This window comes from Cryptomeria japonica, chromosome 11 (assembly GCF_030272615.1).
Source record: "Cryptomeria japonica chromosome 11, Sugi_1.0, whole genome shotgun sequence".
NCBI lineage: Eukaryota > Viridiplantae > Streptophyta > Pinopsida > Cupressales > Cupressaceae > Cryptomeria > Cryptomeria japonica.
In genome coordinates, this window is record NC_081415.1 from 59,235,363 (window position 1) to 59,259,709 (window position 24,347).

Here is a 24,347-nt window from a genome sequence, read left to right on the forward strand (position 1 = left end):
TTGGAATTAAATAAATACCATCAGCATTAATCTTCTTGTTTTTGGTATTTGATATGTCTGGTTGTTTTTATATTGAATAAACTTTGAAAGCTTTACAATAATATATCAGTTTATCCAATTTATCCTATTGCAAAACAAGAACCAAAAAAATCCAATAGTCAGCTTGCAAGCCAACTGTTTGGCAAAATTACACTAAGTAAAAGGGGCATAAATTTAGTGCCGAACAAGGGGTGCCCATTACACCATACTTAATAGTCCCAGTACTGCACATCAGTCTAGAATATATACGATTAATGCTGATTAATGCTGATCACTAATATGATCGCTACATAATGAATCTGTCTTTAATTGTTATTACATCCTTCACCACTTTAAATGTGTAATATAATATTAATTTAAATATTTCAAGAATATTATTATTGATATATAAATATTAATTAAAATAAATAAATATTTAATAATTTCAAATAGTCGTTTGTTGGTAACTATTATATTAATTAATAATAATAATTGCTTCGTTTAGATTATATATATGACGATCGAGGGGACATGACAACATCTATGTTGCTTCCCAGAGTTATGACAATGAGGTTCAACAGTTACTTCAGAGCAATTTGTGGGCAAACTTCTTCCACATCAGCACCTACAGCGGATTCTTCATTTTCATATGGCATCCGGATATTATTTTGATTGGGAAATTTTATTAGAGTGGAGCAACGGGTTGATTGATATTGCTTAAGGGGAAGCAATCCCAGGAAGGGAGGACTGTAATGTCTCCATTTCTCCAGTGAACACTCAGGAGTCATAGATTCATTTGTTAGCCATCTTTGTAGGTGAATTTAGTGGACAGGGGATGATTTTGGGTACAAAAGGTTTATACTTAGCCAAAAATGGGCTTGAGTGGATTTATATCAAATAAACTTTATAATATCATGTTATAAAGTTACTTTTTCCAAAAATAGAAAAACGTTTATTTAAATGGTGTTTTAAAAGTAATTTTATATTATAATAAAGTGGTTGTTTGCCTCATACGGTAAACGATTAAATGCAGAAAGTAAATGCACAGAACATAATGGAAATATATTATATAACCAGTCTCTGTATTAATTCAACAGTCCATGTACATCGAGTGCTTATAACATTAAACCCAGATACGACTATCATGATCCTACTAAGAAGGAACGGTATGCAATATATAATACCCAAAAGGGTGCGACCAACCATCGCGTCCAACTGCCCTTCGAGACAACTAACTAACTGACTGCCGTAACTCATTATTACCGACGACAACATAAACATAATATGACAACATAACATAATGATTATTCCCGGCAACATCATCCCCCCCAAGAAAAGAAGTCGTCTCCGAACGACTTAATACAAAATAGAGATGACATTAAACAAAACCAAGGTAGAGAACTGCAGGAACTGCGAACGCTAGTCGAGCGTGGAACTCATACACCTGCTGCGTCCTCGCCTGAAAACCCCTTTCTGCTACCATCTGATGCTCAAGTGTGGATTTCACCATTAGTGCTTCCTTTGACATCACAATCCTCTTGTGCCTAAACCAAACTTGTCTGCAAAACACACTTTTCAGTCTTAGCCTCCACCAACTGCTACTCAAATGATACTGTCTCCCTAGCCAATTTGTCCTCGATAGCCACCCATGCTGCCCTCGCGGCATCCAACTCCTGGGTACGCTGAGCTAAGTCTCACACTACTACTGCCTCCAACCTGGTGGTCAGCTCCTCCCGAGCCCTCCGTGCATCCACCAAGGCAACCTCACGTCCAGCCGAGACATACTCCAAGTTCCTCAAGCGTACCATTCCTACCTGGAGGTGGCCACAACCCTCTGGCACAAAGGCTAGGAGACACCTCAAATCCTCCATCACACTCCCCAAAGGCTGATAACTAAACTAAATAACTCTCTGGTGCCGTATGACTTCGCATGTCTACAATGCCTTCCCTCAGACTTTGTTCGCAACCTCCAAATCCGTCTCCCTCTACGGCTTATGGCTTCCTGCCAAAGCTGAGCTTCGGGCTTCTTTCTCACAGTACGGGACAACCCAACACTTCCCGTGACTTCTCTGATGCCTTCGCCCAACTCAAAAAGTGTATTGTAGCTCAAAAATAAACTGGGGGTCTGGGGCAGTGCCCCCAGCGGGGTCTAGGACAACGCCCCAGTGGGGTCTGGAGCAGCGCCCCAGCGAGGTCGAGGGGTAGTGCCCCCGCCGCCAACACCAATTTACAACCCTCAGAACCACCCGAAAGTCCATGGCGCACATCATTTCTGCGATATTTTAAGATGTCAAAACCCTTCTTCTCCACTCTAATATTTTCAACGTCTTGGCTCCAAATGTCATCAAATGATTTTTCAATCTAGTCCTCGTCGTTTTTTTTTTGTTTTTGTTTTTTTCCACTGTAATGTCCCCGATGGCACACCGGCCATACAACCTCCCCGTACGGTCAACAACACCACTGACACCTCCAATCGTACAGCGACCTTCTCGTGCGGTCAACACCCCTCCACCGTACGGATCACCCCATACGGAATACACGACCAACCATCTACCATACACACCGTATTGGCCTCCTTCTGCACGTCGAACACTTAACTCCCTCCTGGATGGTTGTGTATGGTTCCGTATGCCTTCCCTGTGCTTGCGCGCTGCGTTGTTCGGCGGAGTGCGTGTTTGTGTGTCTGTGCGTTCGGGTGGGGGCTGCTACGTGTGCACGTGTTTATGTCTTCGACTGTTCTTTATGCCTTGCGGCGGCAGTGGTATCCACCACACGGTGGTATCCACCGCCGGTGGTCCCACCTCAGGGGTTCATTCGTGGTTTTTTTTTTGTTATTGTTTTTTTTGTTGTACGGATTTTATTTTATTTTTTTGTAAGAGTCCAGATTCGGCTCGGGTTTCGTGCCTTGGGGATCGCCCTTTCTCGGTTTGTCTCACTCGAGAGTCTCCCGCTTTGGTCCCATGCCTCTCGAGTCGCCTGCTCGGCCTCTAAGGTCCCCTTCCATCCTATCAGGATCCCCTCCGGACTCTCGGGTGTCCTTCCGGCCTCTCGGGTCCCCTGCGCGCTTCTCGTGGTAGGGTTTCAATTTGGACCCGTTGGTGGCAAGTCTATTTTCAATGCCCATCCGAAGACCTGAAACCACAAATTCTACAGGGACCACGGTCTCCTTCCCGTACATAAGAAGAAGAAGAATAATAAAGATTTTGAAGGCTGCGGCCTTCCACACAGGGTTCCAATTGTTGCCGACACAAATGATCTTGGGATTATCTACATCACCGAGGTTTGGGGCATCTCCCTTCCAATATTCTGTGTATTCCGGCAGGTACACCTCCTCTATTGCTTGCTTTGGTTCCTCTACTTCGAGCCTGTAGCTCTGGAACATTTCGTAATCCTCCGTCTGCCAGTGAAAGAGCCCGTTCAATGACCCCATCTCATCCTCAGAGCACTCTCCTAGTTTGAGAATCCCTTCGTCGTTGGGCTCCCTGCAGCCCCGTCCTTCGTCCCTCAGGTTGCCTTCTCCTTCACCCTCCGATTCCGAAGATGATGCCAGTTCCTCACTAACCAACTGCCTCCCAAGGTCTATGATAAACTTCCTTCCTACATTCTCCATAGACAGAGTGTTCTTCTTCCAGTTGTGGGTGGCATTGGCTGCCACCAGCCACCCTCTCCCTAAGATCGCATCATACCCTTTTTTCTTTAGTGGGATTACCACGAAGTCCAGTATGAAGGGTTGCATCCCGATGGTAACTTGCTGGCCCATCAGTGTCCCGATGGGTTTGATTCCATGTTGATCTGCTCCGAGCAGATTGAATGTAGATGGCCACAGCATCGGCTTCCCCAACTTCCGCCAGGTTTCTTCTGGAATAACATTCACTCCTGATCCACCATCGATGATGGTATCGATCAGAATGGTGCCAAGGATACCCATCTCCACAATGGTCGGGTTCCTTCCAGTATTAACTGCCAGCAACATGGGGTCTATTGCAGACCCCCTAGGAACATTTGTGTGGTGGTTGGTATTAGTGCGTTGTTTGAAGAGATTATTCAGCAACGCCGTTCGTAATTGAGGCATCGTCTGGAGGAGGTCGTGTACCTTCACAGGCACCTCCAGTTTTAAAATTTGATTTAGTATAGCCTCCTCCGCATCCGGTCGGCTGGAAGTACCTGTCGTACCCTTCGCCTTCGCCCTTTCTCGTATCTCTTTCTCAATTTCTTCCCGTGCTTCCCGTACCCTTCACTTCTCCCTCTCCGGGTCCGGGCACGTTGCGCGCCATTAACAAGCTCCTGGGCTTGATGGATAGACTCAATGCGCCTTGTATGATCTCCCAGGTGCTTCATAGTGTAGATGAAATTTGGGGAAAAGCTTTAAGCGAATCCCACATGTATATTATGTAATTTACAATGATGATTCAAAAAATGTCCATTACCCTAGAAGCAAAGATCAATTTTATATCTAACATGATTACAGGGTCTCAATCAGGATCTAATTGGTAAATGATATTTCTATTTCATTTCTTACTTTACTTGGGATTGTGATTTAGGGCAAAAACTAAGGCATTTACAAAAGGGAACATTACAAAAACTAGATAAATTATATGCCATCTAAATTACTAGTAATGAACAAGAACCAATTTTTAGCTTGCTAATTTACTCTTGAACTGAAATAACCTGGCTTTTCTACTTGGACCTCAGATTGCAAGTCAAATAGAAAAGCTTACTGAAACTTGGTACACACAAAGCAAGAAGTGTAGTATATCACATGGTAATTTCCTAGACTGCAGTTTGGTTGGGCAATTTCTTGCTCTAGCTGGGGTAACTTATATCTAGAAAGTGACAACTTTCATCATCATTGCCCTAATTGCTTTGGATTGGCAATCGGCTATTCCTTGCATTTGTAGGACTCACATTCCAATTCACATTTCTTTTTAACTTTAAGAATTGCCTTCTGCCTTAGTCACAGCAAAACAACAAAATTATGGTTAAACACATTTTCACACATACTTTTGCATTTGAGTTACTCTTGACTCAACCTTGCCCCATTGTATTGCTTGCAGTACCTGTTCTTTCTCCTACTGAGAGTTTATTCTTTGGACCCTTTCTTGTTTCAGATGTACTGTTCCAAGCCATGAATCCCTTGAAATGTATAGAGAGTCCATGGGAGAATGTGATCTAGACAAAGCAAGGAATGCTGGAAATGTTGTTTTAAAAATTAAATTGGTCAATTTGCCTGTTGAAGGTTTAATGTGATCCATACAAAGCAAGGAATGCTGGAAATTATGTTTTAAAAATTGAATAGATCAAGTTGCTTGTTGAAGGTTCGCTTTATTAGAGTATTGTAATATTAGTCCCATTGATCTATTTTAGTCATTCATGGTCATTCTCTTTATTTATTCCCTATGTATTGATACTTGTCTTTCTTCATTTCTTATCAGGTTTATTTTTTGCTGTATCCTTCTCGTTTACTCAGATATTTTGGGCTGCACTCCTTTTATCTTCATTTAACCTTTTTTATATTAAATTCAAGTCTCTAATGGGATTCAGTGACATCAATATAATTTTCTTCCATCTCTTTAACAAAATTAATCTTTCTAAATGCTCCCCAATCCACTCCAAAGGAAATGAATGGGTAAATGAAACTATCCATTTTTCATATGCATTTGGTATGTTGGGTCTGAGATACAAAGTTTCCAAATTCTGTAAAAATTGAACATTTTTTCTAACTACATAAAGCATCGTAACATTCAGAAAAGTCCACTTTATGTACAAAACACAAGTAATTATGATTCCTTTTAAGATAAAATCAACATTTATTGAAATTGGAAACAAATATTTGGAAAGATGCCAAATCTTGACTAACCTTAAAACTGTGTTTGCCATAGAGAACACATACTGGTGCTCCATTGCTGTGTCTCAAAGCTTCTAGCATACTGCTTGTGTAGGCAGTCAGTGATCCTGTATGGCTGGCAAAGAGAAACAAGCTAATATTACTGGAAAACAATTATAAAGGAATTTATTATAATGCTTTGTAATGTCCCATTTTAAATAAATTTCGCTTATGTAGGCCCTATCTTTATGTTCATAATGGGGTCATATTGATATTATATTTTACTAAAGGGGACATGAGTTGAGGAAATAGAAGCAATAAATCAAATAATCATAAAGTAATAAATAAATATTTAATTCTGACCTTCTCTAAATCAGGGCATGAATTTCCATAATTAAGTTTTCTAACAATCACTGGGACACTTGGCAACTACGTCATGACAAATTCTATGACAAGCCAATAAATAAGGAGTTATAGGTTGGCATTAAAGACAAACTAGAGCTATTATTGAAAGGAAGACTCATTATATTTAATTGTTATTTTTGAAGAGATTTTGCCACCCACAATTTTATTGTACCAAGGTGTGGTAGCAAATTTCAAGTTGAAGGCAAGAGAGTTGGCAAGTTTTGACATAGCAGTGATCGCTAGATATTCCTTGGTGTTGATCTGTGTTTTAGGACACCTCGAACACAAAATAAAATACTAAGTATTCTATCCTCTCTTGAACAAAGAAACCTCATATGCTATACAATGGGATCAAATGAGATGACTCCAAGGTTTACAATGCGAACAATAGACTTTATGCTTTGGATAGTCTCAATGATGTATGATTTGATATTGCGGAACCACAAGAGGACTTACATAAATGAACACTATTGGAAGGTGAAATCTTACTCTACTCGCTTGAAAAATAAAGACAAAAGCAGTAGAGGATACGAAACTTAATCTACTCCTAAGAACAATGATAATAATGGATGATACTTTGATAGACAAATTCCTTCTCAAGCCTTGCTTCGTCATGATGAAAACAACTACACAAAACCAATGCAACCTTCTAAGGAAATCGAAGATTTTCATACTATAAATACATCATCCAAATACCCAATGCTAGAGCAACTTGAACAAGTATCTACAGTCGAACTTAGCACAATGATTAGGCTCAAGCTAACTTTACATTGTAGCTTACAATCAGCAAACCACAAAAAGTATGAACCAAGGGATTCATCACATATCATTGCGTTTCTCCATTATAATCAACATAGTTGAAAATCTCGGACTCGCCTCGGACTCGGCAAACCAAAATTTTGGACTCGGACTCAGACTAGTGAAAGACTCGCAAAAGACTCGGCAAAGACTCGGCAAAAAAAAAACCGTAGTTTTATAAAAAAAACATAAAGAAATTAATGCATTTAGAGAACATAAGTGCCATAATTGAAACATTACACATGTCATATGATCTACAAACACGCAATACTTGAAAATTCATCATTCATGGCAGCATATTCAAGTTTCAACTTTCAACTCTAAAATGTATGATGGCAGCATAAGTATATAAATGTTCACAAAATTACATATAATGACATGTCCAAGTCCAACTAAAAATGTGAAAAACAACAATGTGAATGAACAAAACAAAGAGAAGACTACATCTTCCTCTTTGTATTTTTCCTAATATAGCTCAATTTTTTAGGCCTTGAGCTAGAAGTAGTAGCAGTGGGTGTTGTGGTATCTAAATGGTGAGATGATTCTTCTTCAAAGTCAAAGTCCTCATCATCATCCTCATCTTCGTCCTCATCTTCATCCTCCATTTCATCCAATCTTGCTCCTTCTGCATCTTGTGCTGCTCCTCTCTTTATTTCTGCAATTTCTTCTTCGGTAAGGAGGACATCATCACCATCATTTTGTTCATTCATGGTCCAATCACCATATGGATCAATTTCATCCAAGTCAATGGCCTCATGTGAAACACCCTCCACCTGTCTAACTCGAAGGCGAAGGTTGTACTGAACAAATACTAGATCATTGAGCCGCTTTTGTGACAATCTATTTCTCTTCTTTGTGTGAATGCTCTCAAAGACACTCCAATTTCGTTCACACCCAGAAGCACTGCATGGCTGAGACAAAACACGGATAGCTATCTTTTGAAGATTAGGCGTGCCGGCACCATAATTCTCCCACCATAAATCTACAAAAAACATTTAGAAATATTAGAATTGAGAAAAAAATGTAACAATCAAGTTTGTAGGTTTTTTCTTGCACTATTGAACTAAGTTGCTAAATTTTTTACTTGGTTGTTGTTTTCCTCTCCTATCAATTGCTAGTTGTGATGAGAAGAGTCTCCCCTCTGCACTTTTGTAGATCTTGAACAATGAACATTTCCAAATTCAGAAATAGATACTAGATAGTCAAAGTGTCTAACTCAAATTCAATAATGAACATTTCCGAATTCATAAATAAAGATAGAGCAATTGCAAATGTCAAATCTCACCTCCAACTCATCAAGAACCTTGTCTCTCAACTCAGGATCAGGTGTCATCTTATCAATGCATGTAATAACCCCTGCCATGACCTCCTCATCAGCCCTAAATGAATCAGAGAAGTAGAATTTCGGGTTCAAAAAGTAGGCGAAGGCATGTATCGGTTGGTGGAGTTGGTTTGTCCACCTACGATCAATGATGCGCCAAAGGATTTCACATTTTCTTGTATTTCCACGACAGTAATGTGAAATGGCCTCTTTGGCCCTATCCATGGCCTCATAAATGAAACCCATTGGCATGCCCTCTCCATCCACCATACGAAGAACCCTTACCAAAGGTTCTGTAACCTAAAAAAATTAAAACAAATTTTAAATTAGTACAAAATCAACCCCTAAAAAATAAAATCAGCAAATAGACAAGATTGCATAAAGTTATAAACTTTACTTTTGTGTTTGTTACTTACCGCAGTCAACTCCTCTCCACTTTTATTGAACCCTTCATCAAAAACAATGCTCACAATCTTCTCTGCTTCAGGTCTTTTGGAGTATGCAGACCCCAACCAAGCATCTGACACAAACATCTGCTTAAGATGAGGAATGGCACTAAGAATGCTCTGCAAAGTGATGAAGTGGCTAGCAAATCGTGTCACTCCAGGTCGCACAAGGTCCTTGCCATTTGTGTGTTTTCTCATCAAAGCAAGCACCCAAGTATGGTTGTAGATGAATTTGGTGACACCTTTTGCATCTTCAACCACCTTCTTCACCCATCCAATCTTCCCAATGTCCTCTAGCACCAAGTCCAAGCAATGTGCAGCACAAGGACTCCATGTAATCGAAGGATGCCTCTCCATAAGCATTCTACCTGCAGATACATATGCAGCTGCGTTGTCCGTGCTAATTTGGACAACATTCTCAACTCCAACTTCCCGAACCACACCATCCAACAGATTACACAAAGTCTCTGCATTTTTTATTTCATTTGAGGCATCAACAGACTTTATGAATACCATTGCACCATTTGAAGCCACCAAGAAGTTGAGAAGAGTCCTATTCCGTCCATCTGTCCATCCATCAGATAAAATAATGCATCCTTTTCTCTTCCAATACCTTTTCTGATCATCAACCACACCTTGTGTATTTTGCACAGCTTTCTCTAGCAATGGCCCACTGAAGTCATGACCTGTTGGGGCCTTAAACCCCTTACCCGCTACTGTACATGCATTAACAAAACTTTCCCAATACACATTGTTTGCTGCATTGAAAGATAGATTATTGTAAAACCGAAAGTTTGAAGCTGCTATCCGTGCTTGTTCATGCTTCTCTCTATTCCATCCTGTACCTTCAAGTGAAGGTTGTGCACCTGGAACATTGCGTGGTACAAAAAAATTAGGGTCTGACCTAACAGGAATGCCACTAACCTCACCCTCATTGTCACCAAAAGATGAAAGTGATTGACAACCCCGACTATGACCAATGGGACCCGAAGTGGACAATGTGGGATTCATTGCAGCTGCCATGGCTTCTCTTGTTTTTTGCCTTTCTTCCTTATGCATATCATTCTCAGCAAGAATGGCCTTCATCTCTCTAATAATTTCAAGAGTTGATTTGGGGCATGCCTCCACACCATATCCAGGTATTTGTGCAAGGTGGTATTTTAATCTATTGATTCCACCAGTCATCCATTTTGTGCATTCGGTGCAAGTGACCTCCCCTTTTTTGCTTCCTGCAATCCCATATTTCCAAGCTTTATCTCTTTGTCTTCCTGACCTTGGGGTTGCCCTTGGAGTTGAACTTGCCATTGCTGATTTAACATGAAAAAAAAAAATCAGCAGGGTTTTATGGAAAATCAACAAAAAAAATGACAATGAATCATTTGGGAAAAATAGCATTCAAAAACAAGAAAAAAAAAAGAGGAAACAACTTAGAAAAGAAAATAGAAAAAAATTTGGCAGCATATCCCCTTGTTTTTCAAGATTTTTTTCAGTTTCAAAACAATAAAATGATTCAAATGAAAAAAAAAAGAAAGAGAAAAAATCCTTACCTAGATCTCTCTTGCTGATTTTTCTTTCTTCCCTCTACTCCTCCAAACCCTTCTAACCTGCTATGGCCAAAGGAAAACCAAAATGAAGTTAGAAACCAAAAAAAAACTCTTTTTTTACCCTTTACGAGCATGTTTTTCTGGGCCCGCGAGTCCCTGCGAAAGACTCGCGAGTCCGAGCAAAAGACTCGCGCGAGTCTTTGCGAAAGACTCGCGAGTCTTTCGCAAGGACTCACCTGGACTCTCCTCGCGAGTCCTAGGCGAGTCGACTCGTGGCGCCAAAGGACTCCCGAGTCCGTGGCAAGTCTGAGGCGAGTCCGCGATTTTTAAAACTATGATAATCAATGAACTTTATTTAAATTCGAGAAGTAACAAGAAACCATGCAAATTGTATAAATAACACATAGATCCACCATAACTTCAACGAAATCAAGTATTTATTTCAACAAGTCTTAGCAATAACTTCGAGTTTCCTCCTACTCTACTGCTAACTGCTATCTAACAACTATTATCTGACTACTAACCTTTACAAATGAGAGGTCTGAGCTTTATATAGAGGTCTCAATTACAATTCAAAGACTCAGATTGATTGTGAATCAACGGTCGAGATTACATGATAAAACCCTAATTAGGGTTAGTTATAACTAACTTCCTTCGACCAATGATAAAATTACAACATTTGGACACATTTCCATCTTTGATTATGAACCAATAAGAAATGAGCTTAGATATTGTTGTGCTCTGCACATCCCCATCCCATCTCAGACAGGGGACCTCCTTTCTCATGGTCTACCCGTAAAAAAAAAGAGAGCCCTGCAAGGTGAGATCGAACCATATTTGCCTACCTTTCTGTAAATGATATTCAAATTAATGTTCAAGTCTGAAGTTATATAATCTTATTATTCTTTTACTGATATTTTTTGTTATTTCTTATGTCACAGGTTGCTGAAGATAACATTAATATTTTCTATGCTTCTACAGCTTTTCATTGACATGTACATATAGGCAATGCCCACCGATCAAGGCATGCCTTGACCGGTCATGTCTTTTGACATGCCCGATCAAGACATGTCTTGATCGATGCATATGCACCGCTTCACTTAAGCGATGTACCGATAACTATCGGTCACGTCACATTTAATATATTAGACCAATTGCTATCGGGGCACGTTAGTTAGTATGTTTAACCGATTAGTAATCGGGTCACGTCAGGAATATAATCATCTGATAAATAAGATAATCATCGATCGATATAAATTGAGATTAAGATGATAACTGTTATAGTTATCATATGATAGTTTTCATAAATCTGGTCTGATCTTATTACAATTATAGTATGATCGATTATGCATATAAGATGATTATAACAAGTTCATTTATTTAATCATGTGGTCTACATTTAGATTTTAGTTATATCGATAAGGTATATGATTGAATGAGAGATAAATGAAGTCTCTCATTCAATCATTTATCTTACCGAAGCTACTAAGTTTCAACACTCCCTCTTAGCTAGGGAAGATAACTGGAGACCTATGGAAAATAAGCATCATATTTCTTATAATAACATGTATTACACGACTTCGTAATACAAGGGATCATATCACATATGGTCGTGACATAATGCATCAGGTAATGAGTGACACAGGAATATATCAGATCATCTTGTGATATAGATATCACATAACACGTGATATCAGTATCGCATAACACGCGATACCTTGGATATAGAATACTTGAGAATGTTAAATTCCCTTATATCCAGGTTATGGTATGTGCACTGACATTACGTCACATAATGTCTACCATAACATCTCATGGCACATCCATGAGTCAGAGTGATATCAAGTCAGCATGATATCAACATTACAAGATCGTCACCTCATAATGTTTAATACAAGTGTTCATAGTCTAAAAGATCGTCACCTTTTAGAATGTACACAAGGGGTGGAGCCCATAAAGTCATAACACGACAAAAGTAGTTTACACATTAAATATCTCATATATTAGTACAATTACAAAAACTGATTATAACTCAATCATACCAAGACCTTTTCTGAAGTGTTCAACTTTCACTCTGGCTAGAGGTTTGGTCAGTATGTCTGTTGTCTGGTCTCCTGTACTGATATACTACAACTGAATCACATTCCTATCCACCATATCTCTCGCATAGTAATAAGGGATCTCAATGTGTTTGGATCTATCATGAAATACAGGGTTCATGGAGAGTTTTATACAACTCTGATTGTCACAATGAATTATAGTAGGCTTCATTGGTTCTCCGAATAATCCCACAAGTAGCTTTCAGTAATGTCCCCTTCTTGTTGATGACCTCCCAGTGGTCCATTAGCCTATTCCTGTGACCCGTAGGCTAGGTGGAATGAAGAATGAGGGTCCAGCATTGATGAGGCGAGGACTTACTATTTTTAGTAAGTCAGGGAATGGCTATTTTGGCGATACTGTCCTACTGAGCTCTCCATGCTCTGTCACTGGGTGCGAAGATCATGCTTTTTGGATCATTAGTTCTTGACTTACTATTTTTAGTAAGTGGCAGTATGGCATAATTCTATTTCTAGCAATGGATGGAGTCCTGATCCTGTAGCAGTTCAATGGCCTTCCTAGCTCAATTTCATCCTGGTTTTGACAGTAATCTGTAAGAGAGTCATATGTGACACAATTAAATATTATTTCTTTATCCTAAGGTTTAATATTTAATTAATCTGATTAATTGCTACTAATTTATTGAATTTGGGATTAATGTCTAATATCTCCTAAGTGCTTGGCGAAATTTATGTCTAATAAGGAGATGTCAAAATTATTATAAGAGATATTATTTTATTTCCATCTCTAATGTTTGCTAACTGAAATATCGTGGTCCTTGCTTTATGGCGTGAGGATTGACTTGTGAGATGGCGCCACTCTTGGGGTCCACGTGAGATGAAATGAAATGCAAATGGAAGAAGTTGAGTTTGAAGCAATCTGCATTTGAATTTGATGGTGTGAAGTTATAAATAAGAGCCTTGGTCTCCCATTCTAGATCATCTTGAAAATTTGTAATGTTATCCTGCCGGTTTGGCGACAGAACTTTGAGGCTTCGAAGTGCGTCTCCCTAGTGCTTTCCGGTTTCGTACTTGAAACATAGTACCTAGATGTGTGTTGTTATCTACTACATTCTCAGAGCATGTCATAGTCATTTTTGGTGTTGGAACGATTTTTGGGACTTACTGGTTTGCCTGTGGCTGAAGTACATTTTCGATCACACCTCTATGCTAAAGCGACTGACCGTTATGGGTATTGGCTCTTTCATCCTTCCCAGTAATGGCGATATACTTTGTAAGTTTGCGGCATTTTTAGTTGAGTTTTGAATTTCCTAGACAAAATCGAAATTCTTAAGCTAGGCGTGGTTTTCTGTTTTGCATTTGGATGCGTGCAAAATCAATAAGGGGGTAATGGTATCATGGTCTTGGTTGGTTGTCATTGCAGTTAGTCTAGTGTGGGTTTGGGACTGGTTTTGGGTGATTTGGATGTGTATTGAGAGAGTTGTGAGCTTTTTAGAGTTTTCTTAGGCTGTTGGTTTTGCAATTCCAGCCTACAGATTTGATATTAGCAGAAATTCATGTTCATTTTAGGATAATCAGCATTAGTCTCTTCTCATATCTTCTATTTTTTGTAAGGTTAAGTAGTAGTACTACTAACCAGTTCTATGTTGTAATTCTCATCCTGCTGAAAAGTGGAAGAGGCTGGCTTGCCACCTATTATCAAGCAAATTGTAATTTCAGTCCTCCCACTGCATAAGTGGTCAAGTGATATCTAAGTGTAATGGTCCTCCCGCTGCATAAACGGTCGAGTTGAGATTGTTATGTAACTGCAGTCCTCCCGCTGAAATATTGCGGTTGAGTGATTCGTATTTTTGTGTATCTCACTTGGCTGGTTCACCACCAAGTTTTCTTGCCTTCCCGCTAGATAAGCGGAAGGGGTTGGCTTGTCGCCCAAGCACTGCATTGTTTTCAGTTAATCAAGCTAATGATCCCCTCAACACCACATGCTCTCACCTTCCCACATTGGGCACTTGGTGATCAGAAAGTGGAAGGGTTACTTTCCCAGCATGTTTCAGTTTATCATTTCTAACCTTAACGGGTTATCTTTTTGTTGATGTCTATTGTTAGCCTTAAAAATCAAAAACAAAATAACTGGGATATTAAACTTTCGTAGCCATACAGCTTCTCGTGCAGCCATGGAAGCTGCGATATATTCGGCCTCTGTAGAGCTCTGAGTTACTGAAGAGTGTTTCCTGCTAATCCAAGATATCATGGTTGAACCCAAGCTGAAGCAGCACCCTGAGGTGCTCTTCCTGTCAGTCACACTTCCAACCCAATCTGAATCAGTGAACCCGTGAAGATTCAAGTCAATATTCTCATACTTGAGCCAATAGTTGAGAGTACCTTGAAGGTATCTCATTATATGTTTTACTGCCATAAGATGAATCTCCTTAGGTTCACACATGAATTGACTTAAGGCATTTACTGGATAACAGATATCAGGTCCAGTATTGACCAAGTACATTAATGATCCAATCATCTGTTTGTAGAGCGTAGGATCTACCAATGGGGAATCTGTTGCCTCCTTCAGTTCGTGAAGATTAGTTTCCATGGGAGAAGTCATGGGTCTGCAGTTCATCATACCAAATCTCTTCAATATGTCTAAGGTATATTTTCCTTGATTAAGTATAATGTTGTTAAAGTTTTGCCAAACCTCTAATCCAAGGAAGTAATGTAGAAGGCCTAAATCCTTCATATCAAACTCCTTTTCAAGGTCTTTCTTACATTGACCAATAATATGATTTTCTCCTGTAATGAGAAGATCATCAACACATAAGATTAATATCAGCATGTCACTTTTGACTTTCTTGAAGTAAAGATTTGGATCTGCATCATTCTTTAAGAATCCCAATCCCAGTAGATAGTTGTCAATTCTTTCATACCAGGCCTTGGGAGCCTGTTTTAAACCATATAGAGCTTTCTTTAATCTGCACACATGTCTCTGTATTGTGGATTTCAAACCCTTCTGGCTGTTCTAAGTAGACTTCCTCCTCAATTTCACCATTCAAGAAAGCAGTTTTCAAATCCATTTGATGGGCTTTCCAACCTTTGGTTGTTGCAATGGCCAGTACTGTTCTGACAGAGGTGTATCTAGCAACTGGAGCAAATGTCTCATCATAGTCTATTCCTTCTTTTTGAGAGAACCCCCGAGCAACAAATCCTATGCTACCATCTGCAGCATATTTGATTTTGAATAGCCACTTGGATGAGACAACGGATTTCCCTTTTGGCCTAGGAACAATTTCCCAAACATCATTGTTGAGGATGGATTTATATTCTTCTGACATGGCATCTCTCCAAACTTGATGTTTAAGAGCTTCTGGTACACTAGAAGGTTCTGATTTAGAGAGATCATTCATTAGGGCTACATAGCTAGTGAATCTTCGGGGCCTCTTACTTTCTCTAAAGGTAACTGAAGGAGCTGCAAAGTCCCTTGCATCTTCCATTGTTTTGTGAACCCACAGATTTCTTTTCTTAGCGATTTCTTGGGGAGGAATTTGTTCCTCATTTTCTTCTGAGCACTCCCTCTGAATCTCAGGAGTGGAATCCTCTTCTATGTCTGAAGATGGAACATAGATTTCTGACTCAATAGAGTATTTGGCTCTTTTGAAGGCTATGTCTTCTTCAAATATTACATCTCTACTAAGTTCAATATTGCTATGTCCAGGCACAAATATTTTGTAGGCTTTAGAGGTTTCACTGTATCCAACAAATATTCCTTTTCTTCCAGAGGGTTCTAGTTTTGTTCTTTTCTCTTTAGGTATATGAAAGTAGACAGGGCATCCAAATATCCTAAAGTGAGTGATATCGGGTTTTCTACCTGTGAAGACTTCTTCAGGAGTTTTATCTTCAATGTGGGAGTGAGGGCATCTATTTTGTATGTATACAGAAGTGTTGGAGGCTTTTGCCCAAAGATGAATTTCTAAGTTTTGATCAAGAAGCATGGATTTGGCTGCCTCTACAATGGTTCTATTTTTCCTCTCAACATCCCCATTTTGTTGGGGGTTGTAAGGGACAGTGAACTCCCTCTTAATCCCAGCATCTTTACAAAATTCTCTAAAAAAGTCCGAGGTGTATTCCCTCCCATTATCAGTCCTTAAGGTTTTTAGTCTCCTTCCAGAAGAATTTTTAGAGAGGGATTTGAATTCCTTAAATTTCTTGAGAATCTCTTCAGATTCTTTACGTTTAAGAAAATAGATTCAGGTCTTCCTGAAGAAGTCATCAATGAATATTACATAGTAAAGGCACCCCCCTAATGATGGTACAAACATTGGTCCACATAGGTTAGAGTGAACTAGCTCTAAAACATTGCTTGTTTTCCTAGAACTATTCTGAAAGGAACTCTTAGTATTTTTGCCTAGGGCACACCCCTTACATTTACCAGAATGGTATTGTTTTAACTTAGGCAAACCGATTACTAATTTTTCCATTGAACATAAAGCACGAAAGTTTAAATGACCTAATCTTCTATGCCAAATTTCATTTGAATCTGTAATGTCATGAATTAGGGCTAGGTTAGATTCAATACATACCTCGTATAAATAGCCTTTCTATGTCCTAGGGTTGCAGCCTTCTTGATGGAAGAGTTTTGTGGCCATACTAGGACTTTACCATTCATGAAAGTTGTTCTGCACCCATCATCTTCAAGTGCAGATATGGAGATTAAGTTCCTCTTGATGCCAGGAACGAATAGGACTCTAGTGAGTTGAAGAGACATGCCTGTCTTCGGCTTAATGTTGCAGGTACCGACACCTTTCACTGGATGTGCAGAGTCATCACCAATGGTTACTTCCTCATCAGTTTCTTCTACCATGGAATCCAATAATTCGCTATACCCAGTGATGTGTCTTGAAGACCCACTGTCAATGATCCAGGTGTTAGTTTTATTGGATACTTGACTGCAGAGGGCAGAGTAGAATACATGCTTCTCAGAGTCATTCTTCCCTTTTAACTTTTGCAAATGTAGCTTGTTGTTTGATTCTATCCGGCCATCTTGCTGCATAGTGTCCATATTGATCACACCTAAAGCACTAAATGTGAGAGTTGTCTCTTTTAGATGACTTTTTCTCATGTCGGTTCTTTCTCTTCTTGAAATGTTTCTTCTTGTTTTTCTTGTTGGAGTTGGTATTTAGAACATGGAGATCTTCATCTATGTTCTTTTGTTTGATCCCCTTCTTATTTAGCCTTGACTCCTCTTGAAGACAATATGCTCTTAGCCTATCAAATTTTGGATATTTAGCTCTTGCACTATTGCCTTGAACGAACGTCTCCCATATACTAGGAAGGCAGCTCAAGATGCAGCATGGTGTTGCCCTGTGAATACTCACGTAACCTTCCCTTGAACAGCCAGATCAGGGGCTGAATCAGTCATACATTGCGGATTAGTTATACTCCCTGGCTTGGAAGTCAGAGGAAGATCATACCCTCTTTAGCCAGAGAAGGATCCATACCACATCCACTAGATCAACTCCCAAGACAACTCACGCTGGAACGAATTGGGTCTTTTTCTCCTGAAAGATTCGAAAGAGTCCAAAAATCAAGCCCAGAACGGGAGAGATTTACTGGTTTTCAATTCTACAGACGCAGGGGTTATCGCCAGCCTTCAGACCCCAGTGAGTCCAGCCCAGCGAATCAGCAGTCCGCCGTTCCAGGGAGTTCAGTTTTTACGGTTCCAGTGGTTACAAATCTAGTTCCTACTACAACACAGATAACTCAGCCACAGATGGCGCACAATCCACCTGCTCCAAATGGTGCCACATGGTTGGTAGACAACCCGTCACCGCTGATTTTCCCAGCTTACCATGATATGCCCAAGAGCCCGGACAGATTCTGTTCCGTTTTTCATCCAAATGACCCAAACAGGACAGCGGAAGAGCATATCAAAATATTTGAGGATGCGTTGCGCAATAGGCGAGTTGAATACGCGGATGTTGCATGCAGGCTTTTTCCTTATTCATTGGGTGAAGACGCATTTTACTGGTTCATACATTTACCAGTATCCTCTATCGACTCTTGGGAAAAGTTGAAGGCAGCCTTCACAGGAAAATATGGCATCCCTATAACCCCCACGGAGCTGTATAGGCAATTTGTGGAAGTCAAGAGACAGGAACACGAGCCTATAAGCTCCTTTAACAACAGGTTCCACAAGGCCTTCACCCGATTGCAGGATCCATATGTGGTGAGTGACGCTTCGGCAAGAGAAATCTACTATTCAGCGCTGGATTATTTAACAGCCATGTTCGTCCGACAATCACACCCTGCGCCGACTACACTGACTGAGGCCTATGCTAAGGCCATGGAAATTAGTAAGGGGCCAGGCCAAAATATCGCCGGGCCCCTGATGCAATTAGGACCCCCTGCTACGTCCAGCCAAGTCCAGGGAATTAGTCAGGCTTTGGCCCACCAAACGCCCATTTTGAACCCAATCCCACAACCGGCATATCAGCCTCAGCAGCCACCCAGCCAACTGGTACTTCATCCAGGACCACCTATAGCCCAGATCCTCCCTAAGCAGCCCATCTATCTGCAAAATACCACGGTGTCATCAAGAACCCAAGAAGAGAAGGATGAGATGCGGGAACTGACTGACCAAATGAAAAGGCTGTCCTCTGAAGTTACTCATCTGCGAAATCAGAATAATCAGTTGCAAAGTAATCAGAGGAACCAACACCAGGGCCAATATCAGAATCAAGGGTATCAAAGACCCGCAAGGGCATGGAACACCCGTCCCAACAACGGAGGAGTGCCTACTCCGCTCGACAATCCGCCAGCATCGGAAAACAGGCCAACGGATACGGTATTTTTGGCAGAGGCAGCGCTTTCTAACTGGTGCAGGTTACACAACACTAATCAGCACTCAGAGTTACAATGTGACGCATTTCAGGTTGCTGCCAGCATATTCCAACGAGAGGTGGAAAACACAATGCCTCAACCAGTGCTCCCTCCCTCTGGATTTGAAATAGTGCCGTCACCAAGGTATGACACTGCACTTGTTCTAGAAACCTACATTCCCCCATTTTTCTTCCCCAATCAGGATGAAAATGAGGTGGCCGACCCGAATCAGCCCGTCGATGTGAATGCATTTCAGCAGTACCAGCGCGCAAATCGGGGGTATTACAACAATAACAACCAGAACAGCAACAGCAGCCCCTACACCACTTCCACACCTCCCAAAGATATCCAGGTCCCTCCAGATCAGAATGCTAGTAATAACCCAAGTTATCCAAAGGCATCGCAACAGTACGCGAGCCAAGGGCAGCCCCAGAAGACCCCCCCCCAGCCAAGAATGCTCGTCCCGCAGAACCAGCCAATTACTGTCACAAATCCAGGCTCCAGTGATAGGTCGTCCAGCAATATAGAGATTGCTAAGCTAGGCCAATTGGTGGCAGACGAATTCAAAAGGATGAAAGTCAACTTACCTTTTTTTGAACTAATGAAAGTCTTCGAAGTTAGGGACATGGTCTTGAATAGTCTTAAGGAACCCACACCAACTCAGTCCAAAGTGATGGACGATCACTCCGGACAAAGGATAGTACAAGGACAACCCCAGAAGATCAGTGGTGAGGTGAGAGGACCAACAACTCTCAGGGGTGCAACAGTGAATTATGCTGCACCACCTGAGTTCCAAAATGATCAACCTATGGAGGCTGGCTTTGGGGCACGTGCACGGGAAAGGACTCAGGATATCTCAATCATGAATAATGATACCTTACCATCGGAGCCTACGATAAGCTTGTTCACCGAAAAGCTAGAACCCCCCCCTTTTCTGTTAACTCTCCGAATCTTTGGTAAGAACTTGCACAATTGCCTCATTGACTCTGGAGCCTCAGCAAATGTTATGCCTTTGTCAGTATGTAGTGCTTTAGGCTTGACCCCCACCAAGACTAACCGAAAGGTTACCCAGTTGGACAAATCTGAAGTAACTGTAGTGGGCGAGCTAAACAACATACACATGCAACTAACAGCTGATCCACGTATTCAGATGTACATCGACATTCAAGTGGTGGACATCCCAGGGGCCTATGGCATGTTACTCAGCCGAGATTGGACCCGCGTCCTGAACGGCTGGCTGCATTCTAGTTTCACCCACATGTGGCTACCATGGAGAGGGGTAGCAAATCAGATCCGGATCAAGTCCGAACCTCGGCTCAAGCTGATGATTACGGAATATAATCAGGCTAATGAAACCCTATTCTTAGAATCAGACCTGGGCATATATAGGGTAGACGTCGGGTCAATGAACGAAGTCCTATTGGTACAATGCTCAAACCCAGTCCAAAATTTCGGACAGATTGCAGAGAGTTATGATAAGGAGGCCCCATCGCCAGAAGAAGGTGAGTTATTTGGCAGCCTCAGGGAATTCTTCTGCAAATGTGAAAGACCAGCGTCCCAGCTCAACTATCAAGATTCTATTGCAAATCTGCTCCTAACCAGTTGGTGCAGAGTTCACAATGCTGCCCATTCAGAAACAACTTGTTCACTATGCAGGGCAGCGTTGAGTCAGGCATGCAAGAGACATTCAGAGGTGCTACAAACTCATACTCTCAGACCGGAGGCCACCACACCCCCTGAGCGGCAAAAGTATGGAATTACAGGTTCGGCAACCGCAACCAGCAAGGTTACCAGCCCAAATCAGACTTGGACCTTAAGGTTCGATGGCTCTAAATCCAAGAGAGGGGCTGGAGCAGAGGTAGAACTGATAAGCCCCACTGGTGAAACCTATTTAGCTTCCTACAGGCTACAGTTTCACTGCACCAACAATATAGCAGAATACGAGTCTTTAATTCACGGTTTGCTATTAGCCACTAAAAAGGGAGCCCAGATCCTGCATTGTTTCGGAGATTCCGAAGTAGTAGTCAGGCAAGTTCGAAGACAATACACCTGCCACGACAAGAGACTCAGCCTTTACCGTAATCGCGTGTGGGACATAATGGAAAGCTTCGATGCTTTTAACATCAAGACCATATTCAGGTCACAAAACCAGGTCGCTGATTCGTTGGCCCAGGCCGCCAGCACGCTTGAGCCACTATCAATGCAAAATTTGAAGAAATTTACAGTAGAGTTAGCCTCAGTTCCATCAGTCCCAGACAACGTTACTAATTTTCAGGTGTTCAATGATGACAAACACATCATCGACTTCATTACAAGCTCAGATGTGTTTGCAACTCAGATCATAGATGAGGAAGAACCCCAAGAAGCCGAGATTGACATAGAGGGGGTCTTGAATCTCAGAACAAATACGATTCCCAAAGGTATGGTGCAATTAGAACGAATTTTCGACTGGGACCAGCTTAAGTCTCGCAAAGAAGGCACTGCAGAAGGAGGCGCCTGTGATAAAATCAATATCGGCACGCAAGAAAATCAAAAGAACGTGCTGATTGGCAAAGTGTGTACGCCCCAAGAAAGAGACGGAATCCTCAAAAATGTGAGGGAATTCCCAGATATCATCGCTTGGGGGTATGAGGATCTCAAAACCTATGATACATCTGTAATAACTCATACCATACCCCTCAAGCCAGATTCAAAACCTTTCAGGCAAAAACAGCGTCCAGTGAATGCCCTCCTCGAACCATTAATATATCAAGAGGTAAAGAAGTTGCTGGCTGCTCGCATCGTCTTTCCAGTACGACATTCTACCTGGGTCGCTAATCTAGTCCCAGTAAGAAAGAAGAGCGGGGAAATCAGACTGTGTGTCGATTTCCGTAATCTAAACAGAGCATCAGAAAAGGATAACTACCCGCTGCCCTCCCTTGATGAAGTCCTGCAAACAGTCAACGGATCCCAGATGATGTCCTTCTTGGACGGTTACTCCGGGTACAACCAAGTAATGGTCGAATACGAGGACCGACTTAAGACTGCGTTTACCACTAAGTGGGGGATATTTGCTTATCGGAGAATGCCCTTTGGTTTGATCAACGCAGGGGCTACATTTCAACGCGCCATGGACATTGCATTCAAAGACCTTGTAGGTCGCTGCATCATTGTCTATATGGACGACTTGACCGTTTTCTCCAAGCAAAGGGCAGATCATGTGAATGATTTGCGAAAGGTTTTCCAACGCTGTCGTCGATTCGGGATATCTTTAAACCCAAGGAAATGTATGTTCGGAGTGACCGAAGGTAAGCTCCTCGGCCATGTTATCTCAGAAAAGGGCATAGCAATTGACCCTGATAGGATCAAGGCCATACTGCAAATCAACCTCCCTGCAAGTAAAAAGGAACTTAAGTCATATTTCGGAAAGATAAATTTTGTTAGGAAATTCATAACTGGGTTTGCTGAAATAGTTCGCCCTCTCAACGATATGTTGAAAAAGGACGCCAAGATAGAATGGACCCCAATAACCAAAAGGGCGTTCGAAGAGATCAAGCAAGCAATCGTCCAAGCGCCGGTTCTAGTAAGCCCTGACTACCTAAGGCCCTTTTACATTTATTCCTTCGCCTCCGAGCACACCTGTGCAGCAATCTTAACTCAGCGAAGGGAGGAAAAGGGTGAGCACCCGATAGCATTCATGAGTACTCCGTTGAAGGAGGCTGAACTAAGATACCCAAACATTGAAAAGCAGGCCTATGCGCTAGTCAAAGCCATCAGGAAGTTCCGGCATTATATACTTAGGAGTAAGATATATGCCATAGTACCAGATGTCGCAGTGAAGACATTATTGATGCAAAATGAGCTAGGCGAAAGGAGAGGCAAATGGGTGACCATCATCCAGGAATATGATGTTGAAATCCAGCCTATGAAGCTAGTGCGAGGTCAGGCCTTGACACAAACCCTCGCGTCTGAATGCTCAGGAATCGTACATCAACAGTATTTGATTGAACAGGTCTCCCCAGACAGGTGGTACGATGACATAATTTTCTACCTTCTTAATCAGAAATGCCCATCACACCTCAACCCAGTGCAGAAAAGGGCACTAAGGATGAAGAGTAGCCGTTTCATGCTGCAAGGTGCCGTCTTATACCGCAGGAATCATGAGGGCATTTACCTGAGGTGCGTAAATGAGGATGAAGCACGCCAGATTATAGAGCAGTTCCATACCAAGTTCGGAACCGGCCACGGATCAGGCCTAGCAACAGCTCACCAAATCCTCAGGGCAGGCTATTATTGGCCTTCCTTATTTCGAGACACCCACGAACATGTAAAGAAATGTCATGTGTGCCAAGTATCCGCAGCAAGGGAGCGCACCCCAGCTATGCCACTCCAACTAGTCATAGAGGTAAGACCATTTGGCCAATGGGCGCTCGACTTCATAGGTACAATCAACCCACCCTCCTCTGCGCAACACAGGTACATTCTAACCGCTTCTGATTATTGTACAAGGTGGTCTAAAGCTCAATCGTTGAAACAATGCAATGCTGATGCCGTTATTAAATTTTTAGAGGAGAATATTATTACACGTTTTGGCTGTCCTCATGCTCTAGTCTGTGATAATGGTTCTGCTTTCACGTCATTAAAATTTTCAAATTGGGCCTTCAATTACGGGATCACTTTAAAATTTTCATCTAATTACTATCCCCAAGGTAATGGTTTAGCAGAATCCACAAACAAAAATCTCCTGAGTGTGATTAAGAGACTCCTAGACAAGAACCCGAGAGATTGGCACACCCAACCCCGATTTGCCCTTTGGGCAGACCGCACCCGATGTAAGGCCGCCATTGGAACTTCTCCATACCACTTAGTATATGGTCTTGACCCCATCTTCCCGATACAATTGAGAATACCAACTTTGCAGTTCATGAGCGAATACCTAGGAATCGATAACGCTGCGGAAGCCAGGTTGTCCCAGCTGTTATACTTAGATGAAAAAAGAGACGACGCTATAAATAATTTTGCCAAACACCAAGAAGTAGTCAAGCGTTGGTTCGACAGACGGGCAAAAGTAAAGGCCTTTCGCAT

At 41.5% G+C, this 24,347-nt stretch overlaps 1 protein-coding gene across 2 annotated transcripts in view; it reads right to left on the minus strand.

Moving 5' to 3' along the window:
* The window catches only part of LOC131051356 (molybdenum cofactor sulfurase), a 385,620-nt gene that overhangs the window by 216,869 nt on the left and 144,404 nt on the right, over positions 1-24,347 (minus strand). For both annotated transcript variants that reach the window (XM_057985836.2, XM_057985837.2), the window contains one exon: positions 5,876-5,978. In XM_057985836.2, coding sequence (XP_057841819.2) covers positions 5,876-5,978 — 103 coding nt within the window. The remainder of the gene's footprint in view (positions 1-5,875; positions 5,979-24,347) is intronic.